General features: G+C 43.2%; 1 protein-coding gene across 6 annotated transcripts in view; it reads right to left on the reverse strand.

The window, feature by feature from the left end:
• Positions 1 to 12645, reverse strand: part of ARHGAP24 (Rho GTPase activating protein 24) — a 958590-nt gene that overhangs the window by 60166 nt on the left and 885779 nt on the right. For all 6 annotated transcript variants that reach the window (XM_029599271.1, XM_029599315.1, XM_029599287.1 and 3 more), the window contains one exon: positions 9717 to 9924. In XM_029599271.1, coding sequence (XP_029455131.1) covers positions 9717 to 9924 — 208 coding nt within the window. The remainder of the gene's footprint in view (positions 1 to 9716; positions 9925 to 12645) is intronic.

Raw genomic sequence — 12645 nt, forward strand, 5'->3', positions numbered from 1 at the left:
TTTACTAGGTCTTAAAATAACTAACAGAAAGCACACTCATATGTACTAGACTGCTGTTTCCTCACTGTTTTTAAAGACTTCGTTATCCTGTTGTGCAGTAATAGGATATTGTCATGGCAACAATGGAAAAGTGTTGCTATTAATAATTTCATATTAATAAAAAATAAATCTATCAGCTGTCATAACCAACATAATTCATTTTAAACTTGTAGAGGAAAGCAAAATGTGCCTTGGGGAGAATTCCTTAATTTCTTTTTCTTACCGGAAGGTTCTAGTACCTGCGGAATCTTTTTATATGCTTGACACGTGTCTAGTAAACTGACGTGGACAGGTAGGAGAAGCTTCAAGGCGAGTGCTTCAGGGTCTGGCTTCACTTGTCAGTGAAGATGGACACAGGTGAAACTTGATAGGACCTTTACCACTATCAGAGCTCTCCCGCTGCGCATAATGAGTGTGCCACTGCAGGATTATATCATGTAAAACAGTTATTGAGCATCCAGTTTAAGCAATGCTGAAATATTCTTCTTCAGGTTCGAAGCATTACCGAAGGGCACTTAAGCATGAGGGAGAAGTGAAGGAGGAACCTTGTGTCCCTGTGTGCCAACAGAGACCCAACTAAATAAAAGGTGAGGCAGAGAAGTATATAAGCATGAAAACTAGTCAAGAATTAAAAAAAAAAAATGTAGAAAATGCTTTATTGGACCACTATTTTCCACTGCCATAAAAAAAAAAAATCGGAAAATGCGTACCAAAGCCCAAAAAGCAGCGCTGCACAGTCAGTGGCACCTCAGTGTCCACAATTTCTTATCCAGCAGGGAAGGTCCCTTTTGTCCATGACCTCGCAAGTACTTAAAGGAGTCACTCATTTCTACGGAGGTTTCAGTCGGGCAGACTCAGTTACTCCCTGGGCAAAGCTCTTCAAAGGAAAAACGAACAGAACAAAAAAAAAAAAAAAGAAAATGTTTTATCTCACATTGCTTTTTCCTTATGCCAACATTTCCCTTTCGTAGTACTTCCTTAAAATTTCAGCTGCAGGCAGAGACAGGCCCTTAACACATCATCTTCTGAAGAGTCCAACTCGGAAGGCAATGGAGGTACCTATGTCCTTAGACCTCCCTAAATGGCCTCAAGTCGAGTTCTTTGGCTATGAACTGGCATGCTGGATCCCAAAGAGGACCGGTCTCTATGAGGACAGTTTTCAAAAGGTCTGATTCGGAATAAAGTCCATAGATGCTGCTTACCCCCGGGCTGTAATCCACTTTTCAAAGTGAATATATATGCGCACTTTATAGTTGAAAGTTAGAAGTAACTAAGGGGTAAAAAGTAGCCGGAATACTTTGTGAATGGAAAATAAGGCACATAGATTTGAAAATGCAATTTATCTGGTGAATTTTCAGAATCTGTGGGGTTGCATGTGTAAAAATAGCATGTGTGTGTGTGTGAAAGTAGCATGCGCATGCGTACATGAGATTTTATAAACTTCGTAACTACGTGCATACTGGCAGTATCACATATACATTTTAACCGGGGGAAAAAAAAGGGGGGGGGGAGGGGGGGGGAAAGGGGCATTCTTGGATGGGGGTTCATAAGTATGTGTGCAAATTGCTGTTTTATAAGAGGTATATGCGCACCAAACCTGTCCATATACTTTTACACCTGCAGACTGATTCACACTGTTGAAACTGGACTTGCCTTGTGTCTGCAGTTTTTGGGTGGGAGGTCTGGGAGACCTGGTGGGGGTATATAGGGTGAAGGTCTGGGTAACTGGTGGAGGCATCAGCAAATGGGGTATGTGCATACTTTAAAATATACCTGCCTCTGCGTTTAATTCTGGGTTATTGCACCTGAATTGTTATAATTATTTCGCACATAAAATAGACACTTTTTTTTTTTTTTTTTTTTTTTTTTAATGGGTAGAGAAGTTAACGCGTTCCTACACTACATGCTACAGCATACGTGTGTTCTTTTGGGTCATAAATAAATGATATTTTAGTAACCGTGAGGCTCCCGCCACACAGTTTATACAACAGCATAAATCTCTGCGTGTCCACTTATGCACTCAAATGGTGCACTGCAAATAGTTTTGAAAGTTCGGCTGAAAGTGCATGATTTTCTGATCAGGGGCAAAACATGCCCCTGGGGACACCTCTCTGTCTCTTAATGTGGTGCAAAGTACATATGGTGTGGAGCAATGCATTGGAGGAGGGGCAATTTTCAGACAGTCCATGTACATGGGTAAAATGCTTTCTACCTTTGTAAATGGCTTTGAAAATTGCATTTTAGATATTCACAGTGTAATTCTTAAGGGCGTATGCTGGTGAGTAACAGTTCTACCTGGTTTTCTGAGCTACAGTTAGATCTTACATTTTGTTGTGCTGTTTTAAGTTTGTATATGCAGGACCCTCCTACTTTGCTCCGCAGGTTCTGACACAAAAGGAAGGTCAAAGTGCTTCACTGCTGCTGACCAATTCAACATGGCCGCTCTAGGTTGTCATTGCATCATTTCAGGAGACTTGATTATATGAACCAATAAGAAAGAGGAGAGTCTTTTGAAAGGGGCTTTCTGGGGTTTTTTGTTTGTTTGTTATTTAAGAGAAAATCAGTTGGTAGACAGAGAGAAAGAGGAGATGCTCGTCTCGGACTCTCTGCAGAGGATTTTTTTCTGAGAATTTTCTGCTTGGTGGAGCAGCTGAAGAATAACAGAACATTTAAAACAGGCTGGCTCTGTGCAGAAGAAATTCACTGGACACTGCAGGGTATTTGAACAGTGAAATTTCCTGCTGGGTTTGGACAGTCTAAATAAGAGAACAGACCAACAGTATAACAGAGCTGAAGAAAGAAATCACGGAGACCCTGGAGCTGGCTGAAAGCTGTTTTTGCTGTACCCTCTTGCTTAGTGGAGACCAGAGAACCATTGAGCAGCCTTGTGAATATTAATAAGTAACAGTGGATCAGGGCTCTGTGTGAATATCCTAACTGCTATCTTTTACTGGGGCATCTTTCATAACTTAAAAGATAGTTAGTTATCTGCATCACCCACAAACCACTGGATTACAAACCAAGACCTAGATTCACTAAACTGTGATGTTTTATCACAGGAGGGGGCCCATTATCGTGGGTGGGGGTGAGGGTTGTCACCGTGACAGTGGGGACCCTCCCACGGAAAAACATCATGGCTCTCTGTCGCGTTCTTTTGTCTCGCGGCCAAACACTGTGGGTCAAAAGAACCTCACGGGACCACTATCTACTAAAAGGGCCGCAGGCCCAAATATAAAAAAATTACAGCTGAGTGGGGGGGTCAGGGCTAATCCCTGTCTCAATCTAGGGCCACCACAACAGTGGTCTATTGCGGTGATATCGCGTGATATAGTACACATAAGAGCACTGCCGTGGCTTGATGAATCTGCCTACAAGTTAGTTATGAACCGCTTAAATATCTGCTTTTGAATTTCTGACCCCATTACCGTACCCCCAAGGGTGGAAAGAGTATTCATTCATCCCAGTTGCACTGGGACAGTGCTTCATTTTTATCTGCCCCTCTAAAAATCAAAAGACATGTCCCATGGGTCAAGGAACATTGAGCATTGCAGTACAGCTCTGGGCAGGAAAAAAGAGTAAATGATAGTGATATACTCTCGAGGGATAAAAATAGCTCACTAACAATGTAAAGTCCAACAAGCCTTGGTACCAGTAACATATAAAAACAATATTCATAGATGAATATTCTAAGGTAAGGGGAGTGTGAGAACACTGTTGTACTGCGTATTGATATTAGCATTTATGAATGCTAGCACTGTTTGACTGATCTTGTTTTTATATGCAGAGTTTAACACAGCCCTGTTACCTGTTGCAGAGGGGGAAATCCATTTCTACTCAAGCCACTCTTCTGGGTGGGGCCTCATGTATATAAATGTAGACTATTGTGAATGTTTGGTTGGCATCTACTACGATTCATTTTATGTGAATTAGCAGAATATAAATGTTGAATTAAATAGATACTAAAAAGATAACATTTCTGCTCTTCCAAGATCAAATATTCCCTGTCATTACATCCTGTAGCCTGGTTTCTGTAGGCAGATTCAAGGCCTGTCAGGTTTAATGGTTCAAAACCTCTTGGTTTTAGCAGGCCCGGCCTGACCTTTTGAGCATACTGTGCATTTGCACGGGGTGGTACATACTGGGGACGGCACATATTGTGGGCGGCGGCAACAGGAGAGGATACGGGGTCACCAGCGAAGCCGAAACTGTCGGCAGCTGAAGAGGAAGAGTGTCCGCCAGTAAAGTTCAACCTGCTGGTGGCTGAGAAGGGGAAGAGAGGATGCTGGCTGCTTGAAGCTGAAGAGGAAATACTACGCTGCCAAAGTGTTCCCTGTTATATGCCGTGTGTGCGCCTTCACACTTTTCCCGCTTCAGCACTAAACCCCCTCCTCCCCAAAAAAGCAGGAAGGCCAGTGGGTCGTGGTGGGGCTGATGAGAAGAGGAACCCGCGAAGCCGTGGTGGAGCTCATCCCATGTATATGAGACAGGGATCCGTGAGAGAATGTGTGTGTTATTGTGTGTGTGTGTTATTGTGTGTGTGTGTGTGAGAGAGAGAGAGAGAAAGACGATAATGTTTGTGCAGCCCAACATCCCAGAATCCATGAAAATCTCAGGGTGACTGGAAATCAAAAGATCTCAAGTATGGAGAGCAGGGGATTTTTTTAATCTTATTTATTTTAAACATTTGGTGTAATTTGATGTGTTTGCTGTTTTGAAATATTTACTGTTTGGGGGGGGGGGGGGGGGGGACGTCTCCAATAACTTATAGCACAAAAGTGCCTCTTACTAATTCCTTAGTTGTCTCCACAATCATTTATGGATGAAATCGGAGAATAGATGTGCTAGTGTGTTTCAGACATTCCTCAACAAGAGAGATCCTGGTCAGAAGAATAGAATCTACATAACAGAATTGACTTGTGGTTCCTTTGTTCTTTCTTTTTTTTACTGCTTTGGCCATCTTCTTTAGGGAAGGTGACCAAGGCTCACTGTCAGAGCCCTCAGGCCTTCAGGAGAGAAAGCAAGGGATCGGGGAAACTCTTGAGTTGGAGATAATTAGGTGATTTTGTGTAAGAGGGGAGTTAACACCATATGCCTCGTCAGAACTGGCGTAGACCTTCACTGTGTTCAGGTATCCATACCAGGGAAGCCCCAGTGATGGGAGCATCTCTAAAAAGTACCCTGCTAGGGCTGGGAGAGGAGACACCCCCTAGTCTGCAGATTCTGTGGCTGTAATGACTAGAGATGTGAATCGGAACTGGGTTCCGATTCCGGGTTCGGGGACTATCGGGGAATCTTTTCCGTGCAGTCCGATCGTTTTTTGTTTTGTTTTTTTTAAATCGGCTGCGCCCGAGCCGATAAACAAAAAACCCACCCGACCCTTTAAAACACATCCTTTAGCTTCCCCCACCCTCCCGACCCCCCCCAAAACTTTTTAAAAGTACCTGGTGGTCCAGTGTGGGTCCCGGGAGTGATTTCCCGCTCTCAGGCCGTCGGCTGCCCCTAATCAAAATGGCGCCAATGGCCAGCCCCTGTCACATGGTAAGGGCAAAGGGCTATCGGCACCATTTTGATTAGGGGCAGCCGACGGCCTGAGAGTGGGAGATCGCTCCCGGGACCCACACTGGACCACCAGGTACTTTTAAAAAGTTTTTTGGGGGGGTTGGGAGGGTGGGGGAAGCTAAATGATGTGTTTTAAAGGGTCGGGTGGGTTTAGGGGTTGTTTTTGTGTGCCATTTTTCCCGCCCTCCTCCAAAACAATAAGAGAACCCCATGAACAATTTCGTGGGGTTTTCCTATCGGTTTCAGGGAGCCCCTGATTTCTGATGAGTTTAGTCAGAAAAACGATTCACATCCCTAGTAATGACAATGACAGTATATTTGGATAGTTTTGCTTTTCCTTTTCTGTATGGATTGCATTAGAGTACTACCTGCTAGGGATGTGCAGGGGAAAAAATTTGTTTTCGTTATTTGGTTCATCTCGAGAGTTTTTTTTCCTACAAATTTCGGTTTGTGGATTGCTGGATTTGTTTCATTCTTGTGAAAAAAAAAACAAATTAAGCAATAAAAAAACTCCCCTAAAAATGGGCAAAAAATGAAATCAAATCCTCCATCCCACCCTCCTGGAAAAATTCCGGGGCCAGGATCCCCTCTGACCCCCCCAATTACCCAGTCCAGTAGGAATCCACCAGCAAGACTAGGCTGAAGCCTTGGGCTTGCATAGACCGAGGCCACGGTAGAGTGCCGCAGATTTGGCCTACTCAAGGCTGAGGCTTTGGCCTAAACTGGAGCCCAGACCCAGACCCAATATTGTGACCCGACCTGGAGGCCAGGTCCTGATGCTAGGACCTCAACCCGGATACAGGTCCAAAGCCATACCCCAACCCAGAGGCTGGGTCACAATGCCGAGGCCTTGGCCTGGACCCAGGCCCGATGCTGTGACCCAAACCAGAGGCTGGGTCCCAGCACTGGGGACTCAGCCCAGACCTAGACCCGATGTCACAACCTGACCCAGAGACTGGGTCCCAACACTGGCACCTAGACCCGGCTCCAGAGTCAGGCCCAGGCTTTGGATCTCAGGCCTGAGATACACTCTTTGGATCCTCTTCTTTGGCTCTTCAACATCAAATGACTGTGTCTGCTGGCATTGTGTCAGAGTTAATTAACTCTGGCACATTCAGCCCTGTAGATGGCACTATTTTGATGTACGGCTTTTTTGGTGCTGAAGAGATGGAAGAAAGAAGAAATCTCCGGGTCGGGCATCAGGCCTGGGCTTCAGTGTAGTCTGAGGGCCAGGTGTTGGGACCTGGCCTCCAGGTCAGGTTGCAGTGTCAGGCCGAGATCTGGACTCTGGGTTGGGTCAGGCCTGGGCTCAAGCTCCGTGCTATGCCGAGGCCTAGGCGTCAGGATCCAGCATTCATCAGATACCTGATGGATCAGGTAAGCTTTTTTTTGTTTTGTTTAACTTTCAAGGGTTCTCAGCCGAGTTCCTGGTGTCGGACCTTTCCTCTGACGAGACCTTGGCATAGTGATTGGGCCTAAGCCACTGACCCTGCTTTGAGCCTTGGCCTATGCCCTAGGTGAGGCCCCTGTTTCGGGTCTAGGTCCAATGCATTAGCTTAAAATAATACAAATGAATAAAGTTAATTTCATTCAGAGGGCCCCCGATTTGGTTCAGGTCCCCTGAATGAAAAATTAGCCTTAATCATTGCGTTTTGCACTTTCATTTTAAATGATTGCACATCCCTACTATCTGCCAACTCTTCCACATTTACCACGTACCCCAGTATACTTTAATTTGTTGACTACTACTCATTTATGCGGTTGTGAATTTGTGCTGGGAAATGAACACATCTTTCAAAATCCTCAGTGCTCTGAAAGCATGACTTTCACCCTGTCAGGATTCCTGGACCCCACGATGGGTTGTTTAATGGTCTCTCAGCTCCCAAATGTGCCTCCTCAGTATATCCAAGGTGGACAAAGAAATTGTAATAAATAGTTTTCAAAATTTGATTTGGTAATAAAATAATAGTGCAATTGATAGAATGCTTTCCTCTTTCCCAGCTCCTCTGCTTTTGAGGGGAGACTGTTCATACTGACTTATTTTCAATGTAGAACAGCAAGTATTATTCAAATCCAAGTTGCTTTCCCTCTCAGTGATTTCTAAGGCACCAGAATTCTATTTGTTAGGGTCTCCACATCACCAGTGCTGGGAGTTAAGCAAGCCAATAAGTTTCACTTTCCCAGATGAAAGATTCCCAGTGTGATCATACCTACCCAGTCACTTCAAAGAAATTGGTCTCTTCAGCCCATCACTGAGAAAACCCTAGGATTCCCTGCCCTTTCTTACAAGAGTTCAATTTTGAACTGAGTTGGAACAGCTTCTCCCACATGAAGACTGTTCCTAATTTTGGAATCAGGCTGGTTCAATACTTTAATCATTTCAATCAAATGCCAGCCTCTTATGTCTCTGCCACTGCTGACATAGTGCATTAGAAGTTCCACAGTCACTCTCCTGTACTCTTCTACTCTCAACTAAGTAGGTGATATCCTTCTTCCCCTATACAATTTTATTTAGATCTCTTCACCCTCTACTGGACAGTCAAACTCAGGTAAAACTAAGGTGTATACTGTATTAAGCTATTACGTGGTTTAAGGACTGGACTAAATACAGTCCAGTGCTACACATCATTTATCATATGAAGTTTCCCCATGAGGACATGTGAATACAGAGATGTATCCTGTAATACTTGATTATGCTTCAGTGCTGTTCTTTGCTCACTGAAACACAGTCAGTGATACATTAACAGTAACAAAAAATTAACCATTCCTATTATTCAAAGTTATGCTGAGCAGTACCTGAGATGGGATGGATCTGAGAACAAATATTGCTCCTAGGGACATAACCCATTCATAAATCATAAAAATAAAGGCAAGATTTGCTTCTCTAACTGGGTTCATGGTCTTGCAATCTTGGCAATGCTTAAGCAATCACTCCAAAGTCAAAATATTGAAGAAATATATTGCAGTCATACTCAGTTCTGAAAGGGTTGCTACATAACAATAGACAACTATAATTCTCTTTTTAGGGAAATATAATTATTTAAAATGTTTGCTTAAAATTATTCTCAATTTTTACATTCTTGGCAGTGTCCAATTTCCATTGTGTTGGTATGATATACGCAGCTCAAGGAACACAAACTCTTGCAATTGACTCTAAAGGAATTAGCTGGACACTTGGACGTATAATCTGACATATTGTATTTATTAAAGGTTTGTTAGGAAGAATATACAGTAAACTCATTCAAAGGTATAAATTTTGTCAGGGAAGTCCAAAATATCATATTTTTTCAGTTATGATAAACTATTTTTTTCAGTGATCCACAACCCAAAACTCCTTCCTTCTAATTGTACATAGTCCTAGTCAGGAAAGAAGGAAAATGTCTACTATCCTACCTCAAAGATGTGTCCATAGAATGCATGATTTTACTATTGGGTTTAAATTCTGTGTGAAGAGAAACTGAATAGTAATTGAGTTAGGAACCCTCCGCAGACTAAAGGCATGTGACACCCAAGCTACTTTGTATGTGTATGCTGTTCTGCAAAGCATATGGACGAGACAGTGTAAACAAGCAGCCTTTACCTCACAAACATATAAAGAAAGATTAGCTGCTGTAAAAGTATTCAGTCAAATCTGTTACAGGTATGCTGTGAATACTCCAATTACTTTTAATGAGCTTTGGTTTTAATTCTGTTGATGAAAAAGAATAAAGTACAAGTATAAAATACCAAGAAAAATGTTCTGACAGTATCCTACCTAACTGTAATATTTTTGTATTTCCTTTTTCATACACAGATCACTGGCAAGAATGGTGTTTTGACTCCTAAAGATTTTGCCTTGGCTTCCAACCAGCCGCTTATCCATCAGTCCAGCTGCATTCATTCATATTTTTTATCATCTATGTATTTCTGCCTAGCTACACCCATCTATCCACCGATGCATCTATTCATCCATCAATATCTATCTTCATTTATCCATCCATCTGTATGTACCTATTCATATACATCTATCATCAGGTCTACTTGAAAAAAAAAAGATCGTAATATTAGTGTCAACAGAGGTATTATTGCTTTTGATCTGCTTTTTTTTCTAGAGCATGGTATATATTTCTACATTTTACCTGTCAAATGATGGCTTCTCTCCACAGTCAAAGGCATCCTGTAGTTCCTTAACAAGGTTAGCCTGACCTGGGAGCCTAAAAAGACCCTCTTCCTTCAGTCCTCGCTGTCTGATAAAATCCACACATTGTTCCACCAACATAGGTGCCAGACGATCACCGTATCGTTTTTCATACCGAACTGTGTCTTCCAGCTTCTGGCCAAAAATACCTGTTTGGATCACAAACATACAAAATAGAGGGTTAAAGAAGGCACTATTAGTCTTTACGTTCAAACATGCCTTCCATGTATGTAATACACAGATTTACAGGTCGATTTTAAAAGCATTGCTTGTGCAAAAATGCCCATATATGCACGTTAGTGGGCTGCGTGCAAGCAATGTGGATTTTAAAAAGACACAAAATACACGTGTAAGGAATAAGAGACGGGGGAATGGGCATTCTGGGGCAGAGCCAAGCGTAACTCCAAATTTGAAAACCGAAATCCATAGCGTGCATGCGATAGATATCCGCATCCCTTTACCACTGCTCTTGATAAGGAGCAAGTCTGTAGATCTTGAGTTTTAGGGCTTATAGAACAGAGTGAGGGGTCTGGGTCAAATGGAGGGGGGGGGTGTAGGATGAAGTGCTAGAGAAGTCAGAAAGACCTTGCCAGTAACTAGATAAACTGGTGGATTAACTGCAAGACTGGAAAGGTGCCTCACGCGAGCATGTTTTTACATTTTCTGATATACGCACGTAAAAGCCAACAAGGACCTATGGAAGACACATGCGCACTAGCTGTGCTCGAGTAACTTCTTAAAATTAGAAGCATATTTACGTACGGTTGGTGCATTTTAAAACATTCGCGCATAAAAGCAGAGACAATTAAAAATTCCAACATATCCTTGCCTGGGCAAACGCGCGCTCATTTTAAAATTGACCTCATAGTCTAAAAAGATCCTCAGATGAGTTACGGTATAAAAGAGAGCTCACAAATTAAAGGTCAGTATCTTCTCATGCAATTATCACTCTTTCATTAGAAAAAGCATTGTAGAACATTGACTTGGGACATCTCATTGACATGAGTACAGAGCTAAAACCCTAAAGACTGGTTTGATTCTCTGCGTACTCAATATGTCAACTAGGGCAAGTCTCTTAGCTTTTCTATGCTCATATTAACATTATGAATTCTTCAGGCATGAATATTTTAACCAAGTTGAACCTTCCTGCATAATGTATTTTACACTGATTATAAAAACTATTAGAAGTTCAAGAATTTCATGGCATTTCTTGAATCATGCTGTAGTGCCGTAGCTAGCCTATGGCTATTATAGCCACAACCATATGTGCCACTGCTGAAAGGGTGCCATATGCAGTGCAGAGGCTGGTGGTGCAGGAGAGCTGCTGCATCTCCGCTCCCTCTCCGCTGCTGGCAGACCCTTAACTCCTGAAAGCTGCTCCAAGTCCTATCATAGAAAGAACTCAACAAAATCAACCAGTGAAGGCATGGGGGGATGTGCGATAGTTTGCGAAGGTTGTCCTTGGCAGGAGGGGATGGGACGGGGCCATTGCAGGTCTGGAAGGAGAGTGTGTGTAACTCTTGCCTATCCTAGTGTGCATTCAGTGCTTGATTCTGCTGCAGTTCCTGCCATGATAGGACTTGGAGCAGCTTGCAATTTTTAAAGGTCTGCTGGCAGGGGACAAGGAGTGGGGTTGTCATGGGCAACAGAAAACCAGAAGATAAGGCAGACAATCCAGGCTGAGTTCTCCATACAGAGGAATGCTGGATCAGCCAGGTGATGGAGGAGGACCCAGCCCCAGAATGGATCATGGGTAGAGAGATGAGGAGGTAAATACTAGTGGAGGGGAGAAGGAGAGAGGTGGAAGTAAATGATGGGTAAATGAGGTAAAAATGCTGGAAAGTGTGTGTGTGTGTGTGTGGGGGGGGGGGGGGGGGGGAGTTGCTGGAAAGTGGGAGGGAAGGAGGAAAGGTATGCTGCGAAAGTGGGGAAGAAGGGATATATGTGGTGGGGAGAGACGAGTGAGAGAGGGAGATAAAGGAGATGGGAGGAGAAAAGAGATTTTGAGAGGGAGAGATACTGTGGGAGGAGAGAGAGAGGATATGTTGGGAAAGGGGGAGATATGCTGGGAGTCATTTTAGTGACTGGAATAGGTCATCTTTGGGAAGGTGCATCTCTTAATCTTTGTGCTTTGCTCACTACAGGAGAAAATGCATTTCTATTTGTATTTCTCCAGTGCTGCACTGCATGCTTCTTGGGGTTTCCACTTCAGTTTTTTTCTGAACATTTTTAATTTGTGGTCCCTTATTCTTTGTCTGGTGAAGGTGTCTGTTCTGCATGTGTGACTCTGGTGAGGGAATTCTGCTAACACAGGGGTGACCAACTCCAGTCCTGAAGAGCCACAAACAGGCCTTGTTTTTACGATATCCATAACGAATATGCAAGATATATATTTGCATACAATGGAGGCAGGACTGGAGTTGGCCACCCCTGTGTTAGCGTGTAGTTTTTGTGAAAGGATCTGTTTATAGCTTTATGTGTTTTCCCCACAGGAGGCGTATTAGTGCTCTAGGCCCAGGTGTAATATTTGTAGAGCTACTTTTTTCATAGGTAGAGTTGTTGCTGTTTGAATTTTGAGAGTTAGTACTGTTTACATATGACAGGTTTGCTAGATATATGCTGGACACAATATTCTAGGAAATGTCTCACCAGTGACCTGACAGTGCCATGATCACTTCCTTTTTTTCTGCTGATTATGCCTTGCCCTGTGCATCCCTGTGATTCTAGCCACCACCTTGTCACACGGTTTCACTACCTGTGTTTGAGAGCTCTGGGAGACAATGATCATATGAGGGGAAACAGTTATTGGTTGTAGAGAGGGGGAATAGGGTGGGGAGGCTGGGGGGGATGGGAGGGGGTGTTGATGGTGG

The sequence above is a fragment of the Rhinatrema bivittatum genome, chromosome 1 (assembly GCF_901001135.1).
Source record: "Rhinatrema bivittatum chromosome 1, aRhiBiv1.1, whole genome shotgun sequence".
NCBI classification, from domain to species: domain Eukaryota; kingdom Metazoa; phylum Chordata; class Amphibia; order Gymnophiona; family Rhinatrematidae; genus Rhinatrema; species Rhinatrema bivittatum.